Here is a 24,335-nt window from a genome sequence, read left to right on the forward strand (position 1 = left end):
AGTAGATACTTGTAAAAAGACTGAGTAATTCACCTGTGGATGACATAACTGAGTTACATTCTTTCGTGAAGTTCACCATATTTCTCCCATTGTCTTGCATAACTTTCTTATATATAGGTATTTGCCCCCCAAATTAATCCTTCAATTGATATGTGGTACTCTCTCTTTTAAATCTGCTCTACTGGCTGTATTTTTTTTTCTTTCTTCCATCATATATGCTCTCTATGACAGGAAAAACACAAAGGAATGCAACTGGACATGACATTAAGCTCCAGAAGAGCCTGAACCTTGTCCATCACTACATCCCTAGCAGTACATAGTGTATCTAGCACACAGGAGGTGCTCATTGAACTTGTGAATGTATGAATGAATGAATGAATGAACAAACCAATAAACAAAAGAACCAATGTTATAGGCCATGGAGGAACAAAAGAAAACAGGAGAGAATATTATTCTGAAATAAAAAGGCTTAGAAGAAGACCACATGGTGTATTGGATGAACAGGTTCCTAACCTCTTTTACACTGTAGACACCTGGATTTCTCGTGGGGAGAAACTGAAATAACGTACATAAAAACAGTATAGAACTACTCAGAGAGTGTCTTGAATATGAAGACAATTAATTGTGAATAAAATAAGCTGAAGCTGATAATTAAGCTGCAGCATGGAATCACAGCATCATGGAATCAACCCCAGAGCAGAGGCACCATTGATATTTATTGAGGGAATTTGTGGCCCTGGTTCAGACCTCAGAAAATGGAGATGGGTGAAGGGAATCTGCAATCTCCAGTTCAGCACTTCTCTCTAAAAGGCACACAGCAAAAGCTGTCATTTGCAAAGCTTGTGTTTAAAACCAGCATTAAAGTGAAAAGAATTTTTTTAAAAAACCAGAACATTATTCATCTTGAGAAAGCAACATTCCATTATAATCTTGAATGTGAACTTTTTCAACTGTACTTCACAGTGGAGAAATCAAGGGATAGACGTTCAATTTAAAATCCATAAATGGTACCCTTAGCTTTTAGCCTTGAGTTTAAGTGTTTTTAGTCAGATGGAGTTCTTATGCGGTCTGAGTTTGTAAACAACCAGGTGGAATAGGTAAAGGGTGTGTTCCAGGAAGCTTTTATATTTCACACGTACATTAAAACTGCCCGAAATATTCCAGGGAGATAAACACAAGGTAACTAACATTTATCTCCAAACTGGCTTCTATCCAAATCACAGCTCTGCACTTACGAAGCAAGAGAATTCTCTCAAGTAAGTAGCTTCAATGAACAGTGCTCAACTCAGCCACACTGGGCACTTCACAGTAAGAAAAGAGAAGCAAGCCAATGAACTATATTCTCCTAAATCATCATCACCTACCTTTAGCCTGAAGTCACTGCTATGCTGTAAGTTCCCCAACCTGAGACTAGGGTTGTCTTCCAAACCCCCAAAGAAAATTAAAACACCCCAGATTGTTTTCCAGTTAAAGCTAAAACCAGCAATTATAATATTTATGATCAGTTTATAAACTAAAATGACTCCTCTTGTCTTTTGGACTCAGCACGGTAAAGATTTTCCACTTTAGTTCTTGTAGTTGCTATAAAAGAGCCTCGTATTTCAGGATGAGAATCCTGAACCTGTGTAATGGACTTTGCTTCAAATGAATATGATCCTAAATACCTAGGCAACTGTTTTTTATCAAATTAATGGAATCTCTATCTATAAAATAAAATAAAATGCAATATATCTGAAGTTACAAATGCACTAAGCCAAAACATTTAACTCTCTGTATGAAGTGATACACAGAATTGCCTTTTCACATTATTTTAAGTGAGGTCTGAGGCAGACAGCAGGGCAGGTGGAGGCACTGGGTAAGTTGGCCATTTCAGACGTCCTGGGCAGAGGAACATGGCTGGTGGTTTTAAAACCCTAGGGAGAAAAGTAAACCGTTCATTATTATGGTCCATTTCTTAGACTTTCTTTTGGGAAGACCTAAAAGAATGGTGGGTGGTTAATCTAAGTTTACATCAATCAAATCTCTCCAGGAGAGCCTCTTCCTGTGTCACCCACGGCACCTGCTGTGGTACCATCCGCGAGAAGGCCCAGAAATAAAAGGTGTGAAGTGGAAGTGAGAAATGTTCTCCAAGGAGCAAAACATTCATTTTGCTGCATGATGCTGAGTTCTAAAAGCAACAGTAAAAAGCAGAAACTTTGTTCCATCTAGACCATCCGACTTACTTGGCAATCCACACCTTATTGGAGAAGGACTCCGGCTTCGAGATATCTGGAAAATATAAAAGTGTAGTGCAAATTACACAGTAGATGGAGCTCAAAGAAAGAATCCTTTTGATGTTTTTTTCCTAAAACCAGCTAAAGAGTTTATCTGAAGCAGTTTAGAACTATGATGGTTTCCCCCTGAGGTTGAGCACTGTGATTCCTTTTATACTTCCTGAAGCAAATGGACACTCAACTTAGCTTAAATTATATGATTAACTAAAAGCTGAGCTCAGTGGCCTAGTTTTTTGCTGGTTTTTGTTGCTGTGGTTGTTTTTAGTGGTTGCTAAACACTTTGAGGCTGGATGCTCACTGGCCATACTGAAGTCTATGCTTTCCAGAAAATACTTATTATTATTATTAATTAAAGCTAAAATGATCCAATACTCTCTGGCACATCCTTTATATGAATTATGTCATGTGTCCAAAATGCTGTCCTATTAAGGAGGGTCACTGGGAAGCCAGAAAAGAGCTATTTTTCAAGTCTCACCTTTGCTTTCACTGAGGAAAAGCTACCCCCATACCTACAAGCCTGCGATGGCTCAGAAATAACTGACCACAATTATCATTCTTGCTGTGAGCTTTCAAGCACATTAGATAAATAGACATTAACAAAGATGGAAGCTGTTCTGGATATGAGGTCTCAAACAAGTCAACCAGATTAACCAAAAATGTTTGTAACGGGCTTGTCGTAAAGGGATGATGCTGGAAAGGGACAGGATTTTGGCAGCAGTTTCACCTTGGAGAATCTACTTTAGTCTATCAGAAGTTTAAGTTTGCTCTCCCTGGGCACAAAGTAGGAAAAAGAGAGGTACTTATTACAGAGGGACATTGCCCATTGCTAAGCCTTCCAATGAGGGTCCAGAGTTAAAACTTGCCATGGCTGTAAGTGCAACAGGTGTCTAATATTGCTCTTTCTTCTGGCAGAATACTTCCTCTTAGAATGAGAATTGTGATTCTTCCAGTATAAAACTCATAATATGTCTTTTTAATTTATCAGACCATTAAATGTACTCTCCTTTTGCTTCTTCCTACTGTGAATACCTATTTGGCAATAAGGAGAGTTAAGTTATATTAAAATCAGCAAGAGCTAAAGAACGGTGTCTGACACATGGCTTTCCATTCTCAGGCCATTTCTTTCATGTGGATAGTCGTCCCCAGTTTCCCAGCCCACAAAAATTCTGCCAGATCACATAACTCCACCGTGAACTAAATCCAGAGGGAATCTCTACCTCCTCTGACAGCTGTAACATTCAGTTACTTTGTTGAAATCATACTGATCTTCCTATATTGAAACCCATTCAGGGAAGAAACCATGTTTTAGTCATTTCTGTATCGCCCACACACACATACACACTAGCATCCATCTGATAATAGAAAAAATGTTTGATAAGAACATTATCAGGGCTTCCCTGGTGGCACAGTGGTTAAGAATCTGCCTGCCAATGCAGGGGACATGGGTTAGAGCCCTGGTCCAGGAAGATCCCACATGCTGCAGAGCAACAAAGCCCGTGTGCTACAACTACGGAGCCTGCATTCTAGAGCCCGCGAGCTACAACTACTGGAAGCCCGCACACCTAGAGCCTGTGCTCCACAACAAGAGATGCCACCACAATGAGAAGCCTGTGCACTGCAACGAAGAGTAGCCCCTGCTTGTCACAACTAGAGAAGGCCCGCGTGCAGCAACAAAGACCCAGTGCAGCCAAAAATAAATAAATAAATAAATTTATTTTTTTAAAAAAAGAATGTTATCAAACATTACGTTTTGTTGAGAGCGGTTTAGAAGTTTAGGGCTAGAGTTGCATCGCTAGAGATAATTTCAGAGAAGTTGCCTTCTCTACCACTCTCCCTAAAACAAGTTTGAACAAATATTTAAAGAATTTTTATTTGAAGGAACAGCAAATTGTTAGCCTGTCTGGTATCTTAACCTGTCTTGGTCTAGATCTGTATTCAAAAGGCGTTGACTAAATATTATGTGTTGAATGAATGAACAGTGGTGAATCATAATAATGTTAGTTTTTAGGGATATTATCTCCACAGTTTTCAGAGATATTTTTGCTGTTATTTTTTTTTCTTTGATAGATGTGTTAGTATTCCTAAAAATGAATACACAGAGACTAATCTTAATTCTTCCTACTTTGAAGTTTGGAGGAAAATTAAGATCTGCAATGCCCTTTATACAGTATTAAAATCCAGATCATTTGAGCAATTTCTCCAAACTCATACAAGAAGTTCTAGAGATACCAGAGACAGATGTGTGCAGAGATCAGTTGACTAAGATGTCCTATTCTCTGCTCAGGAGACTCATAGCTAATAGCCCATTTTCATTTAAAGATAAAAATAGGGCTTCCCTGGTGGCGCAGTGGTTGAGAGTCCGCCTGCCGATGCAGGGGACACGGGTTCGTGCCCCGGTCCGGAAAGATCCCACATGCTGCGGAGCGGCTGGGCCCGTGAGCCATGGCCGCTGAGCCTGCGCGTCCGGAGCCTGTGCTCCGCAACGGGAGAGGCCACAGCAGTGAAAGGCCCGCGTACCGCAAAAAAATAAAATAAAATAAAATAAATAAAACATGAAATAACTAAAGTCTATTATTCTTTCAACTAATGAAGAAAAAAACTACCTCTACTTCCTTCTTTCTAGAATGATAAATTCCTTAGCCAAGGTAGTATAAAAATCAATCTGGGGTGATTGTAGTAGGCTCTCTTTCTACCTACAAACTTATCATCGCCTCTTTTATAGGTGACTGCAGACAAAAAAAACCATCAACCATAAGATGATTTTGTGTAAAAATGATTAGACAGATACATACCGTGCTTAAACTAATATGGCTACGAGGGTAGATGGGACTTAAACTCCTGCTTCGACACCGACTTAGAGATCGCACTGAATTCCTCTAGAAAAAGAGAAAGAGAAAAATAGTCAATAGTTTGTGAAAGCCCAGGTGGCTTAAAACAATACTCATATCCCATAGAACGAACAAGAGGTTTTTCTGATATGATTACACTTGCCCGTTACTGGTCGTCAGTGTAAGTACACTCATTTGCTATAGCTGCCCAATATTTGACAATAGCTCTAGGGTACTTCAAATAAAATCCCATTACAATGAACTTTGGGATGTTCAAATTCATGATGCTAGTAGAACTTTGTTTTGATGAGTAAACTGTTAGAAATTACATTCAGGTTTGCAAGTGTTGGAGAACATTAAGCTCCATCTGGTCAGGAATTTGTGTTTGTTTTGTTCATTGCTGAATCCCCAGCACCTAAACACAGAGCTTGGGTCATAAATAACTATTGAATAAAATGAATTAATGAATAAGTGAGTGAGTGAATCACTACTGTGGCCCAACTACTGTCCAACTAAGTTAATGAACAAAAAGAAAATTTTATTTCCTATAATGAGATTTTACTAGTCAAAGTCTTCTCATCAATTCCCGTCATTCAACCCTTTCCCAAGTTCTTGCTTTTAGGGTATTTTCTTTGTTTTAGGAGTTTAAGCTCGGGTAAATATTGGTGACATACTTGAGGGGAGAGAAGAAGGAAGTTAAAAGGCAATTGCTATTTGATGGAGAACATAGGAATAGTGGCTATTTCCTCTCCCTTCCTTCCAAATTGCACTGCAGACAGTTTACAACAAGAGTTTCTTAACAGAGGGTAATTGTTGCAAGGGCAAGAAGCACGTTTTATGAGCTCATTCATTGTAGAGCATGTGCGATTGCCAAGTCAACGCAACTGTTTCTATGGGCTCAACTCTTACAGCACAGAATTTTTTCATTGAGATACTTTATGCTACAGTGGGATATTTAAGCTTAAGTTCTTAAGTTCTTTTAAATACACTACTCCGCTTCTCCACTTCATGTGTGAAAAGCTGCCATGAAGCACTTCCCCTATCCTCCATGTACTGAGACCACCCAGATGATGGCTTTGCTCTGGACCTGGGAGCTCCTCTCCTGAATTCACTTAACTTCTAGGAAGGGCAGGGTAAAACTCCATAATGGGAACAATACAGAATACCCAAGCACCCGTAGCAACCAGTTCCAACATCCTCTCCCCACCTTAACACACACACTTACACACTTGCATACCTAAGACTCCATTCTGAAGGCTGTCCAATTATTTAACATGTTCAAAACATTCTACAGCCAATGTATATAGGAAGCAACCCTCCAAAACTGATTGGCTCTTCTCTCCCCACCTCCTCTGCCCTCTTTTTCTCCCTCCCTCCCCTCCCTACACATCATACCAAGGAGAGAAAAACAGGACACATTCATCATATCCCAAAATACAGAACTATCAGTAAAAATTGGGCCAATTGTTTTCTGATAGTTAATCGATCACTTTTAAATGCTTAGAATTGTAGAGGGCCTCTAAAAGTTGAGCCCAAGGGGCTTTGCCCTTATAATAGCATAATATTTCTAAGACAGAGGAGGCAAATAGGACCAGTTCTATCTTGTAAAAAAAGCAATAAACGAAGAAATGACTGCCAGGAAATGATGAAGACTCATGGAAGAATCAAAGAAAAGAATCTGTTCTTTCCCAGTCAGTCCCTTTCCTCTCCTTTGTACGAAATCTTATCAAATAACCCTTTATGAACTTCTTTTATAGAATCTCTGGGTTTATAAATGTTCTCTAACTTGTGAATCAAACACTTGGGATGAATTGTCACTATGCAAGGCCACCGTACAAAAGCCCCTCTCCTGGTGACAGCTTCTCCCTTCATAATGACACAGCCATTCTCCATGAGAGCAGGCCACACGTGATAGAAGACCAAGGGAGCTGTGAAATCGGAGTCATAGCTTCGACGGTACCTATTTTAAACACGCAAAAGAACAAGAAGGAGAAGGTAAGCAGTTATGTAACCTAACTGGGAGGGAAGAGGACATCAGTGTAAATTCTCATCTTTTATTCTGCTCACACTTAGATAAATATGGATCCTGATTCCATTATTAAAGAGATAGTTGTGGGCTCCTAGAATAGGAACCAGTGATAACAAGGACCCAACATGGGCTCACTAAAAACAAGTCATGTCATAGAGAACAGACTGGTGGTTGCCAAGGGGGAGGGGTTGTGGGAGGGATGGACTGGGAGGTTGGGGTTAGCGGATGCAAACTAGTATATTTAGATGGATAAACAACAAGGTCCCACTGTATAGCACAGAGAACTATATTCAATATCCTATGATAAACCATAATGAAAAAGAATGTTTTAAAAAGAATGTATATAGAGATATGCATATGTGTAACTGAATCAGTTTGCTGTAGAGCAGAAATTAACACAGCATTGTAGAAGTGCAATGTGCTATCATCACTGCACAATGAAGCCACCCCAACACAATACTGTAAATCAATTATACTTCAATTTCTTTTAACTGACCAAAAAAAAGTCATGTCAGACTAGTCTTGTTCCTTCTCAGGATTACAAGAATGGTAATTCAGGGAAATGCTAGAGACAGAGACCATCTAAGTCCCACAGGCAACCTATAAGATTTCTCCTGCTGGGGACTTCCCTGATGGCGCAGTGGTTAAGAATCCGCCTGTCAATGCAGAGGACACGGGTTCGAGCGCTGGTCCGGGGAGATCCCACATGCCGCGGAGCAACTAAGCCCGTGTGCCACAACTGCTGAGCCTGCGCTCTAGAGCCCACGAGCCACAATTACTGAGCCTGCGAGCCACAACTACTGAGGCTGCGTGCCGCAACTACTGAAGCCCGCATGCCTAGAGCCCGTGCTCCGCAACAAGAGAAGCCACCGCAATGTGAAGCCCGTGCACTGCAACGAAGAGTAGCCCTGCTCACCGCAACTAGAGAAAGCCCACCCGCGCGCAGCAGCGAAGACCCAACGCAGCCAAAAATAAGTAAATAAATAGATAGATTTATTTTTTAAAAAAATTAAAAACAGAATTACCATATGATCCAGCAATTCCACTTCTAGGTATTTATCCAAAGAAAACTAAACACTAATTTGAAAAGATATATACACCCCCATGTTCATTGCTGCTTTATTTACAATAGCCAAGATGGACATCTAAGTGTTCATTGATGGATGAATGGTTTAAAAAGTTGTGGTACCTATACAATGGGATACTATTTTGCTATTTAAAAAAAAGAGAAGGAAATCTTGTCAAGTGAGACAACATGGATGGACCTCGAGGGCATTATGAAATAAGTCGGACAAAGAAAGACAAATACCATACAATCTCACTTATATGTGGAATCTAAAGCAAACAAACAAACAAAAACCAAGCTCACAGATACAGAAAACAGATTAGTGGTTGCTGGACATGGGGGCAAAATGCGTTAGGGAGGTCAAAAGGTGCAAACTTCCAGCTACAAAATAAATGTCATGCAGACGTATACTTGTTAACAATATAGTTAATAATACTGTATTGCAAATTTGAAAGTTGTTTAGAGAATAGATCTTAAAAGTTCTCATTGGAAGGAAAAAAAGTTTTGTAACTATATATGGTGACTGATGGTGATAATCATTTCACAATATATACAAATGTAGAAGCATTATGTTGTAGACGTGAAACTAATACAATCTTATATGTCAATTATACCTCAATAAAAAAAACTTAAACAATAAAAAGCAATACATGTCTGTATTTCTATAGCACTTTTCTTTTTTTTTCTTTTTTTTGCAGTACGCAGGCCTCTCACTGTTGTGGCCTCTCCCGTTGCGGAGCACAGTCTCCGTACACACAGGCTCAGCGGCCATGGCTCACGGGCCCAGCCACTCTGCGGCATGTGGGATCTTCCCGGACCAGGGCACGAACCCGTGTCCCCTGCATCGGCAGGCGGACTCTCAACCACTGCGCCACAAGGGAAGCCCTCTTTTTTTTTAACCTCTTTATTGGAGTACAATTGCTTTATAATTGTGTGTTTCTGCTTTATAACAAAGTGAATCAGCTATACGTACACATATATCCCCATATCTCCTCCCTAGCACTTTTCTTTTAAAGAGTTCCAAACAGACTCCAGGGACTCATTAGTTCTCCCCAAGACCAATATGTTCAATGGAAATCATAACATCACCTCTGAAGCACATTTGACTGAGAAGGAAAATGACCTCAGAAGAGGGCCCTGCCCTGTAGTACAGAGAAGTATATGGCTGGGCCTGAAAATCAGGTAATGTCTGTTGATTTCCCCACCCAGAGTTCTTTTCCCTAAATTGTTCCCAGAGAATACACACAAGATCATTTATTTATAAAGAATCCCTTAGCTTCTGCTCCTATGTCTCTTACTTGCAATCATTAAAAATTTCTCCATCGACCCCAAATGCAATATCGAGGGGTGGGTCTAAAGTCTGCATTGCAAAGGCAATGCAACATATCTCTTGGATGAAGTTACTGAGGAGGCAAAAGTCAACTTCAGGAGGGAATGAAATCTTGGGATTGACATTCATGGCTCGGATCACATCCTGAAAAACAAAAAGATGGCATCACCTTGTTACCAACCTGCGAAATACACACTGACAATCCTAAGGACGTTATGACTGCTGGGAGGGGGAAAGAGCATGTGAGTGAAAACAAGGTAAACTAGAAGAGAAGTGCATGTGCTGAAAGGAGGAAGACTCATTAACAGAGAAGGAGGAAAGATGACAGAGGACAAATGACATACTAAAGGCCAAGAAAGTCTCCACAAACAAAAAACTAAAGCAAAAACCCTTAGTAGCTTTCATTTATTATTTCCTTATTTTTCTATTCTGGGCAAGTTATATAATCGCCAACACAGGACTCTGACTTGTTCATAAACTATAATAATAACAATTATAGTAGCTTGCTCTTATTGAGAGTTTACTCTGTGCCAACCCTTGTGCTAAGCAAATTACCTGCTTCCTTTCATTTAATCCTCTCACAAACTCTATGGGGTCATGACCATTGTTGCTCCCATTTTAAGATTAGAAAACTAAAGCACAGAGAGGTTAAGTAAATGTGCAAGGTCACACAGCTAGTAAGTGGCAGAACCAGGATGCAAATCCATAACTATCTTTCCCAAAATCATTGCTCCTAAGCACTATGGTATTCTATCTTCCAATCATAAGAGCCTGTCTGAAGAATAGAACTAGAAAGCTCAATATATTTTCCTCATAATATGTCTAAGAAAGAAAGAGCCAATAATGACTGGTTCTGCAAAATATATTGGATGCTCATTCCTGCTCTTCCATTACATAGATGCGACACTAAGCTGGATGGATTTCTGAGTTATTAGTATTCATTATAAACAGCAGCAGCAGCACACCAGTCCCAATAAAAGACCCAACACTTACATTAACACTGCTTTGGGAATCATACAGATCAAGATGACAAATGATATAATCCAAGACAGCATCCTCAAAGTCATTTGACCCTGCATAAGACGGTGCCAGCAATTTCCTCACACAGATCTTGAAGTGTCTGAATGCCACTTTAGCTACATGGAACGCCTCCTGCACATAAAAGTACAGCAAATTTATCTGGTGGGAGGAGGGAGGTAAAGAGGTCCAAAGCAAGGAATGAAGAAAGAATGCCCAACAAAAATCCAACATCATATTGGACTTCTGGTAACTAAATTTTGGAAAGTACATAAATACATATAAGACTACCCATATTCACTAATTTCAAGTTGACCACTGTTCTGGTAATCCTGATTGCAAGAAGCAGGACAATGCAGGCATTCAAGGAAATAAAATCACCTGTGGTTACATAAATACTTGAGATATGCTAGTTGATGCTTTGATCCCACAGCAATATCATATTACTGGTCAAGAAATAAGAGAAAATTATCAATCTAGTGGTCACGTCATACATAGACACATATCAAGCGTCTGACATGTTTCCTGGCATATATTAATTCAACAAATATTTATTAAATGCCTGTAATATAGCAGGCATGGGGAAAACTCAGTTATGCATGAAAGATATAGCCTCTACAATTACAGAACTTTAACCAACTCAGTACATGATTCTTAGTTATATAAATTATATATAAATTAAATAATTCTTAATGATATAAATTCTTTTTTCTGTAAAAAGCCAGATAGTAAATATTTTAGGCTTTGCGGGTCACATAATTGTCTCTGTCATTTTTTTTTTTTTTACAGCCCTTTAAAATGTAAAACCATTCTGATATGTTAGCTCTTGGGTGGTATTTCTCTTAGAATTACAGATCAGGGCCAGATATGGCCCAGGGGTCATAGTTTGCTGACTCCTGATATAAATGGATAGGATAAAGTCTGGTAGATTCTGATAATTCCGCTCTCACACCAATATTTTGTTTTGTTTGTTAATATTTAGCTGTTCTCATTACAGACTCTTAGTATCTCCGTATGGTACCCACAGAATAAATGCTTTTATTTGCTTTGGATTTTAAGATTATATATGAGCACTTTTTAATCTTGCCATACTCAAGTAGTTAGCAGTTCTAGTAACTACTCTTAGTTAAATAAACAGAAGAGTGAACACAATCACAGCCTTTTGATTTTTCTAAGAAGGGAAGGTAACCAATCAAATGATAGCCCTTAGCAATAATATATCCATTGTGCGTACATATACCTATATTACAATAGAAGATCCAGCGCGAATCAACTTGGTATATACCCATCTGAGATAGTCCTACATTTATGGATGCTTCAACAAATGTCTGGTCAAAATAGATATTAACATATATGAATAGTTATTGAGTGTGAAAAATAATTAATCGCAAGTATCTGTAATGGAAGGAAGGCAGGGAAGGAGGGAGGAGACAGATGGAAACCCACCCTCCTTCAGTGACCTCAGGCCCTACCAGTCTTTTTTAAGCCGTCCTGTTCGGTTTACCCAAGCACTGCCTGGCCGCAGCGCCCTTGGACCGCGAAAGTGCAGCGGCGCGCGCGAGACTCACGTACCACTGCCGCGATGTAGATGATCCGCTGCACCGCCTCGGCTTTGTCGATGCAGCGCCGCAGCAGGCACTGCGCATCTAGGCGGGCCTCGGAATAGGTGTCGGTGAACCGGGACAGCAGGGCGGCCTTGCGCGCCGCGCTGGACAGTTTGGCGCGACCCGGAGACGGGCTCCTGACCTTCGCGACCGCGGTGGAGGGGCTGGTGGACCGTCTGCGGCTGCGGCCCTGGCTGCGAGGATCAGGGCTCGGAGACCGGCTCCTGGCGGACCTGTTGGTGAGCAAAAATCAGGCAGGGAAGCGCTCTGATTCCATTCACTCTCTTGTTCCTAGACTCGGCTGCTTCTCTCCCCATAAACCAGAAGCCATGGGAGCAGGGAGAGCAGCTCCCTGTGAGAGGCACTGTGTCTCCATAAGGCCTCAAATAGGACCACAAACAAAAAACAATACTCCATATTTGCCTGGTGCATTCGAATTTATAACACACTTTCACTCACTCAGCACATCAATTTATCCTTCAAGCAGCCAGGTAAGGTTAGCATTGATTGTTGGCCCTTTTACAGATGAGGAAGTTGAGGCTCAGAAATGCTAAGAGGGCTATCCTAGAGTAACACAGCTAGCAAGAGCCAGAGTTAAATAAAAAGTCAGATTTTCAGTATTTCTTACCCCAACCTTGGGCCACTAACACATCACTGAGCTTTCTGGTATAAAATGAGATGAACGCTGATTGAACAATGAGAAAGAAATTCTGTGCTCTCTTTCCATAGCAATGGAACCATTTGCAGTCATTTTCTCCTCTGCAGGTCCTCCACTTTCACCTACATAATTTGTGCCCCATTTCGGGGTGGTGAGGAGGTTATCAAGTGAGCTAATACATGTGGAAGTACTTGGTGAATCGAAAAGCATTGCATCAGTGAAACGTATATTGCTACCAAGTACAAAGTAAATGATCAGACGAGCTAGTCCAGAGGGAATGGGCCACCAAAAAGAGAAGTTTTATAGAAGGAACTGTGGGGCAAAAGGTAGTACAAAGCAGACTCTCTGAAGGTGGAAAGGGAAAAAAAGCCCTCATTTATAGTGTTTGCCAGTTTCCATGGTGCAACAAATACTTTCACCATAGCCAATTTCAAACTATCAATGTGACGTCACTGAACCCAGAGTTAGGTAGAAGTGCACAGAATCAGTTCGCAGAGCTAGTACAAGCCGGCACTCGCACAACACTGATGGAGTGATTCCCCAAAATGAAAGCCTAAGGTGACATTTAGGGGAATGGAGAACAGGGTTAGGGGTGGCTTTGATAGCCTGAATCTGGGCACACTGTGGGGCTGGGGGGGAAGAGGGGAAGTGTTAGAAAGAACAAGGAAAATGCAGAAACTCCAAAGAGAGGAACACTCTACTTTGTGCTCACTTACTGTCTGAATGACCTGTCTTAACGTTCTGTCCATCAGTAGAAGGGAATTTCACATTCCCTTACCTACTCATTCCATCAATCAAAGTGAGACGTAAAAAGGCAATACCCTGTGAAATGACAGTTGGTCATCCTGGCGAGAGAACTCCTAGAACTCAGAGAACAGGACCCTCCCCCTATCATGGAACAGGCTTTCAACATGGGTACCGCCTTTTGCATTATAGGCACTCAAATCTGGTATCAAGACAAAGAACCTTCCTTTTGCACGTCTTAGTTTCATTCCTTAAGCTTCAATGTCAGCCCGAAATTAATTAGTGCCCAGGTATTGTCAATCCACGAGGTATTTTCTCTATGGAAGGGTGAAGTTAGAGAAAACAATCCCTCTACAATTCAGAGTTTTCCATATTATTGGGGTTTGCGCTCAGGATGTCATTTTATTTTTCTTTTTTATTTTTCTTGTTTCCTTTTCCAAGCCAGGTTTTTATCACTAATTCAACAAAAGGAGCTTAAATGAAAAGATCTGTGAGAATTTGTCAGACCTTCCTTGGAGTACAGATTTTTCAGCTGACAGAACAGCTATCTTGTCCTTCAGCGTTCGGAGCTGTTTCTCATAATTGCATATCGCTTCTGCCTTCCGCTGGTCTACGCTCCACCTGTCCGCGCCCGTCTGCTCCGAGCCCTGGGGCTCCGAGCCCCGCAGTTCCTCTCTCCCACGCTCGGAGCCCTGCTTCTCTGAGCTCCTATGCTCTGAGTGTCTGTGGCGAGATTCCTCCTGGGCTTGAACAGATGTAAGCCTGAACAGAAAAAAAGGTTTGAAAGAAAAGAGAGAAAGGGAGGGATGGAGGAAAGGTAATAAACAGCAATTGGCCTACTTAAGGAGGCTGCTTTATTTAGTGTGCCGTTATTGCCCTGGGAAACTCGGCTGGAAATACATAGGATCAAACGCAAATTAACGAAGAGCAGAATTGCCAGGGTCAGGGTGCCACTTCATGTCTGCAGCTTACATGGAAAAAGGCTCCTGAAGAAAAGATAGGCATGCAACTCCTTTAGCCAAAGCAGAGTGGGCAGAGTCATGAAGTCTTTGCAGAGGCAAAGCAGAGACATACTATTCTACGTTGGATGGCTTCACTGCACAAAACTCTGGAAGCCTGTGACCTCCAAAACCTAGTCCAGAAGTTGGTCAAAGATATAATCTATTCTCACTAGCTCTTCTATTCTCTGAACAGATGGAATGTGGGGGGAAACTGCAGTGGAAATTGAATAACATCCACAACACTAAGCAGAAGTGTGGACCTATGAAAATAATGTACTACTATGGAAAGGAGTAAAGCTTTAGAAATAAAACTGGCATCCTCATTAATACAAAGAGGTATGGCCATCATACAAAGGAGCAAAAGCCATAAGAAGAGAACATGCTGTGATGAAAATAACAATGGTGTAAGAAGAAAAGGGAAGGGGTAAGATTAAGAAGGATATAGAAAAGCTAAAAATGCAATAGCAGAATTAAAAGCTGCCATAGAAACAGTAAAGAACAGAATTGTTGCTATAGGGAATTGCTGAGTAATATGATCAAAGAATTTGAGAAGCTATATCAACTAGGAAATGAGATTAGTGCTCCAAGCTAAAATTTATGGATGTTCCTGAAGAAATCAGAACAATTGGAACATGTATGAAGGCAACAGAAAGGTATGTATGTATGTATGTGTACATATATATATATATATATATATATATATATATATATATAGTTTTTTTTTTTTAACTGCAACTCCCACTTGCTCTTTTTGGGGGAAAAAAAATCAAAGTTAAGATTGAAAAAAGTATACCCTTAAAGGATCAGTGTTTATTTACCCCTTCTAGAAATTTATCTTTAGAGGATAATCTGAAATTTAAACTAAGATTTTCCAGAAAAAATTACTTCCAATGTTGAAAATTGGCATCAAAGTAAATATTCCATGTTAGGGAAATACCCAAATGAGGAAATATTATGTACCTATTTAAGACTAAGCTCTGCTTTATTTTTTCTCAATAATAGAGAAAAATAATGTTAAATGAAAAAATGGGGTCCACAATTGTATACTCACATTTTGTTGTCTTAACTTTATTTTTAATGTACTAATTGGAAGAAAGAGCAAATGGTGACAGTAACTGGCTCTGGAATTATGAGGGCTAAGGTTCCTTTCTACTATGTTGTACTTTGAAGATTTTCTATAGTGCATAAGTATTGTTTTGTAGTAAGAAAAATATATAAAACATTAATAAAAACATTGCTGCCTTTCCTCTTTATGGACAGATTCTTTCATATTGTAATGGAGCACCAAAAAAGCTAAATTCAAAGGTTAATCAGCAGCCTGCAATAATCCTGTCATTTTTTTTTCTTACTGCTTTCTTAGCTGATTTATTTCCTCCTCTGCAGTCAGAAGGGATATGGCCGATCTGTTCTTGGTTTCTTCAAGAGTCTTTTCAGTTTCAGCCATAGTGTAAGAGAAATCAGTAACTAAAGACAGATTTTCCAAAATTGGCAGACTTTCTAAATCAAGGCATAGGTTCTCTTGGGAATTTTCGCCGTATGATATAAATTCAATATAAACATCAAATTATAAGACATCTGCATTCAATTAGATGATATTACAAACATTATGGTACACTAGTATGCAAACACATGCTAGCATCTTTCCTCGATGTCAAACACAAAGAAATTACAGAGCTACTACCTCTAAAAGACTATGTAATAATTACTGGTATTAGAATGTAAAAGACAAACTTGTTCAGTTTCTCCTTCTTACCCACCTAATTCATCTGCTCTAATTACACAGAATCCCCAGGTTGCTTCCCTATAAAATCTCCATTTTTCTGTAATATACTAATACCTATTCATATTACTTTGCACTGTAGAGTTGCATTTGACTTAATTTTCCCAGATTTACTAAATATAGAAAAATTATTTGCCCGCCTATAGAAAAGTCCTCCACAATTACACTAGACTACCAAGTACTTCGTATCTTCCTGCCTCTGACTTCCACCACTAATTGAGCACAGTTTTCCTGAGTTTTCAACCTAGCTTAGTCCTTGTTAGTGTCAAGGACTCTCCTCATTGTAGACAAATCATAATAAATCATACTATATCTTTAGGAAATGAGAATGTGATGGATGCCATTGGATGAAGACCAATGGTTCTCAATGAGGTTGTCCTAGTACAGTGAGAGATTGTGGATTGGCAAAGGTTTTTGGACTTCTCTGACCCTGCATCCCTGGAACACCAAGTATCTTTCATCACAGTAGTTCTGAAGCTAAGAGATTGCAACTGCTATCCAAACTCACACCAGTCTTCCTCCCTACACTTGGATGGGAAGCATGGAAGGTCAAACACTGGCCTCCCCTATACAGTGAGGCAGACTGAGAAATAATGGGACAGCAGGATCCCTATCAAGTCGGCACAGATCCGATGAGACAATGCAGGAGGTGGTGTGAGTTTCCCCAAATTCCATCTCATCCCCTTCTCCTCTAACAAACGCCCACTCATCCAATGAGTGCCTCTCCAAAGGCCACACCTGACTCTCAAGAAAAATTTGTCTTCCCTTCTCCTGAGCTCCTCCAACACTTGTTCACATCTGTAATCTCATTACAAACACACTGAACTACTTGAAGGCAAAGATTTTATTTTATTCATCTCTTTATCCCCAGCTCCTAAAACAGTACCTGTCACATAGATTTTTTTAAAAAACTGAAAAACTGAATGAATGAATGAAATGTCTGAAGTCTAAAATAAAACCAGCGGAGCAATAACTTCACAATAGGGATGCTGGTGATTGTAAGGAAATTGCTGTGATTTAATTTCAATGTGAATATGTTATAGATTTTTTTAAAGTATATATGGGAAAATGAACATTTTTATCAAGAGAAAACTGTGGAAAATTAAAAGAAGAAAATAGACCAAGAAAGGAACAAGAATGTGAACAGTAATCGGGTTTTTTTCTCTCAAGACATGGCATACATGTGTGATCACATATATATACAAGCAAATACATATACCAACTTGGCCCCCTTGGACGATATATAGAGAGAAGAAAGGAGATACCTTCATGTGACAAGCATTGTTTTAAGCAGGCTAACATATTTATTTTTTGTTATGGATTTATTCATTCATTGAGCAAGTTACTGAGAATTTACTACGTGCCAGGTACGATGCTAGATGCTGGAGATACAAGTGTCAGAATAGTGATACAGGACAGTAACCCTTTGGAGCTTCCAGTCTAGTGGATCATAAATATTCAAACAAATTTTTCAAAGTTCCAACTTGCAATAAGTGCTATTCTTGGATGATTGTGAAAGAGAATTAGAGGAGAGGGAGAGGAAAGAAAAGACCATTCAATGTATAGTGGTCACAGACTCTGAGAAAGTCACATTTAAGCTGAGACCTAAAGGACAAGAAAAAGCCAGCCATGCAAAGAGCCAGCAGAAGACTTCCATTTCTCTGAAAAAGCACAGGCAAAGGCCTCGAGGTGAGGAAGTAGACAGAAGACTAGGTGAGGGGAACCTGGCATGAGATGAGGGTGGAGCAAGAGGTAAGGTCAGATCACGCAGGGCTGGGAGAGCCCTGGGAAGGAATTTAGAATTTTTTTCTAAGTACAAAAAGAAGCAACTAACAGCTTTTAAGCCGGGGGTGACTTGCTACAATAAAAGTATATCTATATGTGCTGTGTGGAACATGAATTGTAGTACAGCAAAAATGGACCCAGGGAAGCCAGTTGGAAGGCAACTGGCTGAGGCAAAAGGTAAGAGTGACTTGAACGAGGGCAGTGGTAGTAGAATAGTAAGGAACGTGTGTGGGAGATGTTTAGGAGGTAGATTCCACTGTATGTTCTAATAGATTGGATATAGGAAATGAGGACAGGTGAGATTTCTAACCAGAGTCCCAAAATAAAATCCAGCAGTCTTCCCTTGTCTAGGGCTCGTCAAACCTGAGCAGACCTGTCCCCATTCAGCACTCTGTTGGAATTTGCACCTTTGGAACTGAGTCACAGCTAAACTGGTCTCCACAGTGTTAGACATGGGAACCTCCTGGGGTGGGCCTCTCATTCCACATTAGGTATCACCCTGGATTTAGAGACAGGTAAGCAGAGTAGTGGAGGAGAGAGCTGGCTACCATAGAGTATGGGGACAGCCTCCATCATTTCTGATGCCTTAAAAAATGAAACATGAACCACACGTGGGTTAAAAAAACAAACCAAAACAAAAATAGGGAAAAGCAAAAGGGAAAAGCACCTTCCTGTATGCAACTTTCAAATGGCGGAGGGCAGTGTGTATACAGATAGGGAGAGTATACATACAAATGATAAAGCAGGGACTTACCTGATGGCACAGTTTCCCCATTGCAGGAGAAACAGGCTCGAGCCCTGGTCTGGGAAGATCGCACATGCCGCGGAGCAACTAAGCCCATGTGCCACAACTACTGAGCCCGTGTGCCACAACTACTAAAGCCTGCATGCCTAGACCCCGTGCTCCTCAACAAGAGAAGCCACCACAATGAAAAGCACACACACCGCAACGAAGAGTAGCCCCCGCTTGCTGCAACTAGAGAAAACCTGCATGCAGCAACAAAGACCCAACGCAGCCAAAAATAAATAAATTAAATTAATTAATTAATTTTAAAATGATAAAGCAAACAGGACAAGGGGCATATGAAAGGGTATATGGGTGTTCTTAGTACTATTCTTGCAAATTTTCTGTATTTGAAATTATTTCCAAATAAAAAGCTTTTTTAAAAAAAGCGTGCAGTCATAGTTTTTGGTCCATGATGCCCCTGATGGGTAACTACACAGCCATAGTGACAAGAGAGGCAGGTAGGAATTCCTGGCTCCTACGGATTCTGACTGAAGACAAGAATCAGCAAAGTCGTGAAGCTTTGCCTCACAACCAGAGGCAAATGGAGGCATCAGCAGGGGCCAGCGAATGCCTGAGGAAACTTAACCAGATGAGCCACAACTCAGCGCCCATCAGCACGAGACTCCAGTGCCCAGGTAGAACCAAGGCAGCAAGAACCCAGAGGGCAGTACAAGACCAAAAGCCCCTCTCCTCCATCACCAGGAGAGCCCGGAAACCGCCCTTCACCCCTAGACGCCTGTCTAAGGAAGGAGGAGGGCAATGAGACCCCTTGAAAGGACAAACACAGCCCCGAACAGAACTTGGCATTAACTGAATATTTACACAAAAGGAACTACGAAAAGAAGTGGCAGATTTAAGGTTCCTTCTTACCCCTCTCCAAATCAGTTGACGTTAGTTGAAATAAGTCATACGAGTTCAGAGGAATTATGCATTTTGCACATTTCATTTGTAAATTTTGACTGCTGCAGCTGTAAAACTACACACTGACAGTGGTTCCAGTTGGAAAAATGAACGGGAGTGTGTAGAGGTAACCCTGTGTGTGTGTGTGTGTCCGTGTGTGTGTGTGTGTGTGTGTGTGTGAGAAAGGAAAAATGTCTGGAGTAAAATATGCCAAAATGTTAACAGGCATGAACTAACAGTTGATTTTCATCTTTATACTTTTATTTGTTATATGCATTCTGACAAAGGAAATGTGTATTATTTTTATAATCGGACAAAATTAAATCAATCAATAGAGATGTTTTCCTTAGAAGGAAATCTAATCAGAGAACAAGGCAGAATGCCATACCCTATTCCATCACAAGCCTTAACTAGTGACAAAAGAATCCCTTGCTATCCTCTACATGTCAGCCATGGAGCAATGCTGCAGTAGGAGAAACACCTTACTGATGGATTTTTATTAGATATGTTAAAAGCAGTTGCATCACATTTGTCTATCTCCCTCAAGTACAACCCAAAGTTTGCAATTTTCTTTGCAGTGATTCCTTGAACTTGCTACCCTGGCTTTGCACACAGCGTACATCTGAGATCTGTTACTGCCAGACATTGCTTAACTTTTTAAAAATACATTTTTATATCTAAAAGTTATTCCAAAATCTTGAATGGTTCTCAGTTAGGCGTGTATAACCCCTAACTGACAGATAGATGCAGGCTGCTTCATCTTACTTTTTCTCTCTTTCTCTTTACCTGATCTTTCACTCTCTTTAACCCTTCCTCTTCTGCCTCTTTTCTTATTTTCCTCCCCAAAGTTAGATTTTCATGCAACAATCTTTCTCTTTCATACATATGGACTGATAGTGGGCCTATGGAAAAGGAGCCCCAGGAATGAAGCCAAGGGGACCAGGGTCTTAGGGATCATAATGTAATATAGGAATCCTGTCCCCAAATTCAAAGACACTGCCTCCCAACTCATACACACAGACACAGACACAGACACACACACACATACATACACACATCATATGACTTATTTGCAAATGTCTACATTTTACATGAGCCAGTATTCTCCTTTCAAACTTAAAAATTAAGTTAAGAATAAGCAATTCTTTTTGGAAGAAAATAACTTGCATTCCTCTTACTTGTCTTGAACCTGGTTGAGTTGATTACGAGTTGCATTCAAATCACCATCTAATTGTTGTATGTCACGATCCCAAGCGTCAAACTCTTTATGTCTGTCTTTATCAAACGTGACCTGGAATGGTACACAAGTCAAAACAGGGTCTGAATACATGAAACCACATGGGCAGATTGCAAAAACATTACACTGGAAAAAAGAAGTCAAGTACAAAAGGGCACGTAATGTATAGTTCCATCTTCATAAATTTCCCATGCAGGCAAAATTAATGGAGAGTGATAAAAATCAGAAGAGTGGTTGCCCTGAGGGTGGAAGGAGGGGAATGGGAAGTGGCACAAGGGAATGCTCTGAAGTGATGGAAATGCTTTATATCTCAATAGTGGTGTGACTTGCAAGAATATATCCATTTGTCAAAATTCACCAAGCTATGGTTTTCACTACAGGTAAATGATACCTCAGATTTTTTAAAAAGACAGTGAAATATCATCCTACATCTTTATACCCAAAGATGGAAACTTCCACAGGGGGTAAAACATGCACAGGGGGTAAAAATCTAAGAGGCATATGAAAATTCCCACATAAAAAAATTTGTTTAATAACAACTGATGTCTCCAGAGCCCTTACTATATGTAAGTTGTTTCACAGGTTTATCACGTTTAACTCTCACAATGACCCTGTCAACAAAAGCATTGTTTCCATATAACAGATGAGGAAACTGAGACCTAACAGGTTGGACAACCTACCCAGGACCATAGAAGATAGACTAGGATTCTGCCCAGTGATCTCTAAGCAGGAATCCTTTGGCCACTACCTCATAAGGCCCTCTTGCTTAGAACTGCTTGCTCTAAATGGTTCAGTTTTTGAAAGGAATTTATGTAAATCCATATAAACATTTAAAATCAAGGTTAGAAATGTTTTTTGCCTATCCAGACATAGTGATACCAGCGCCTTAAGCAAAGTATGCGTTCTCTTTCCAGTCTGGTCCTCAACTGTTAAAACACTGCCACTGTTGCATGGAAACCACCAATATCAACCACAAATGATGACACTCATGATCAATCTACCAGAATTGAGTTTTCTTCTTATCGTGGAAGTTTCCAATTAGTTTTATTTTACTCTTTCAGAATACTGAGCTTTCCCCCATCTAATGATCTCTTTCTCTTCTGACCCCGCCTGGTGGTACCCTGTCTGGGTGGCTAACTTGTTTAAAAGTTACTATTTAGTGCCTAGTGTGGGCCCAGCAATGTCCCAGATGCAGATCATCACCAGGACCTTTTCACAGCTGAGGAAGCAGGGGCTTATTGAGTTGCCTGAAGCCATACCACCAGTAAGTAGGCAAGGCTGAGATTTTAACGCCGATCTGTCTTAGGAGAAAGCTCAATCCATTATGCCATGTATTACTGTATATAGAAACTCACCTTTTCGACCCATGTCTCAATTCACTAACTAGAGTTGAGCCCCTCACTAGGTAAAAACCATATCTTTCATACGTTTGAGTCCCCAGAGCCTGATCAGGTGCTGAACACCTAGGAGGGTCCTTTAGCATCCCTACCTGTAGAGAGGGGACCTTGCTGTCGACAGGTTTTCCTAGGGAAGCGGCAGTAAAGAAGGCCTCCAGCCAAGGCAAAAGGCGCGATTTGATTGTTTCCACACCATCATAATGTCCTCCTAGAAGAATCCACAAATCAGGTCAGTGAGAGAAATCCAACCACAGCAACCCAGTCAGAGAGCACAGAGAAGGGACAAAGAAAAGAAAGCAAAGACCCGGATGCATGGGCCATTCTCACCTTCTTGGGCTGCTGTAGTGAAGATCCCAAAGAGTTGTCCCTGCACTTTGGCGACTTGTTCAATGAGTTCGAGGCAGTGATTTAGATTTTGATCACATGAGTTCGTCTGCAAAGCCAGAACAGTAGACATCAGTGCAACTTCCTTCTTCTGGGACCCACTGCAGGTGGACAAGCACTTCACTTTACACAAGGGCCAGCTGGCTCTGGTATGCTCCCAGGGCAGAGACTGCTGTGTGCTCACAAAACACACTTCCCTCTCCTCCTGGGCACCCACTAGACTGCTTTCCCCAGCTTCCCTAGCGGTCGGTGCAGCTGTGCAAACCAGTTCCTGTTAGGGATGGGAAGTAATGTGATTGTCCTTAATGACTGTGTTCTTCCTCTCTCCCCCCGTCTACTAGCCAAATGCAGAGGACCCCAGGGGCATAAGGGATGGTGGAGCCACAGGATTTCGAAGGTTGCTGCTAACTGAACACTTGAATTGAACAGTCACGTCACTGAGAAAGTTTTCTGGTCGGCATTAAGCCACTGAAACTTGGGGGTTGTTCTTATAGCAATAACCCTGACTCCCTACTCAATGGAATCCTGCAAAAGCTTCTTTTAAAAAATGTCATGAAGAACCTAGGAGTAAGACAGGAATAAAGACACAGACCTACTGGAGAATGGACTTGAGGATATGGGGAGGGGGAAGGGTAAGCTGGGACAAAGCGAGAGAGAGGCATGGATATATATACACTACCAAACGTAAGGTAGATAGCTAGTGGGAAGCAGCCGCATAGCACAGGGAGATCAGATCGGTGCTTTGTGACCACCTAGAGGGGTGGGATAGGGAGGGGGGGAGGGGGGGAGACGCAAGAGGGAAGGGATGGGGGAACAGATGTATATGTATGACTGATTCACTTTGTTATAAAGCAGAAACTAAGAAAAAAAAAAGTGTCATGAAGAACCTAGGAGTAAGACAGGAATAAAGACACAGAGAATGGACTTGAGGATATGGGAAGGGGGAAGGGTAAGCTGTGACAAAGCGAGAGAGAGGCATGGACATATATACACTACCAAACGTAAGGTAGACAGCTAGTGGGAAGCAGCCGCATAGCACAGGGAGATCAGCTCCGTGCTTTGTGACCGCCTAGAGGGGTGGGATAGGGAGGGTGGGAGGGAGGGAGACGCAAGAGGGAAGAGATATGGGGATATATGTATATGTATAACTGATTCACTTTGTTATAAAGCAGAAACTAACACACCATTGTAAAGCAATTATACTCCTATAAAGATGTAAAAAAAAAAAAAGTAAATAGTCCTTTTGTAACACACTATAAATCACTGCCTCCTAATTTACCCACTTTACTGGTTCTTACCCTCTACCTAAGTTCAATACGTGCATAAAGGGCACTACTTGCTAACAATAAGAAGGTATTGCTGGTTTGAGGATACAGTGGACAATAAGACCAAAAAGATGGCCCAGGCCATATGGTGAGCCAGACAAGTGGGAGAGAAAGGAGAGTAGATAGTTACCCTGCGGTGGAATAAAGTCTTAATATAGGGATGAGCACAAGGTCTATTCAAGAGCCCATT

The 24,335-nt window shown here is 40.8% G+C and overlaps 1 protein-coding gene across 1 annotated transcript in view; it reads right to left on the minus strand.

Annotated features, from left to right (window-relative positions):
* Nucleotides 1-628: 628 nt before the first annotated feature.
* Nucleotides 629-24,335, minus strand: part of SPATA18 (spermatogenesis associated 18) — a gene marked incomplete at its 5' end in the record, with an annotated part of 31,196 nt that continues 7,489 nt past the window's right edge. Inside the window, 12 exons of the mRNA XM_081223993.1 lie at nt 629-1,913; nt 2,223-2,268; nt 5,066-5,149; nt 6,938-7,061; nt 9,495-9,670; nt 10,520-10,678; nt 12,116-12,380; nt 14,057-14,311; nt 15,900-15,995; nt 20,981-21,093; nt 22,529-22,644; nt 22,764-22,869. Coding sequence (XP_081080119.1) covers nt 1,906-1,913; nt 2,223-2,268; nt 5,066-5,149; nt 6,938-7,061; nt 9,495-9,670; nt 10,520-10,678; nt 12,116-12,380; nt 14,057-14,311; nt 15,900-15,995; nt 20,981-21,093; nt 22,529-22,644; nt 22,764-22,869 — 1,548 coding nt within the window. The 3' untranslated portion in view covers nt 629-1,905. The remainder of the gene's footprint in view (nt 1,914-2,222; nt 2,269-5,065; nt 5,150-6,937; nt 7,062-9,494; nt 9,671-10,519; nt 10,679-12,115; nt 12,381-14,056; nt 14,312-15,899; nt 15,996-20,980; nt 21,094-22,528; nt 22,645-22,763; nt 22,870-24,335) is intronic.

Source organism: Mesoplodon bidens, assembly GCF_964165515.1.
Source record: "Mesoplodon bidens genome assembly, chromosome: 1".
NCBI lineage: Eukaryota > Metazoa > Chordata > Mammalia > Artiodactyla > Ziphiidae > Mesoplodon > Mesoplodon bidens.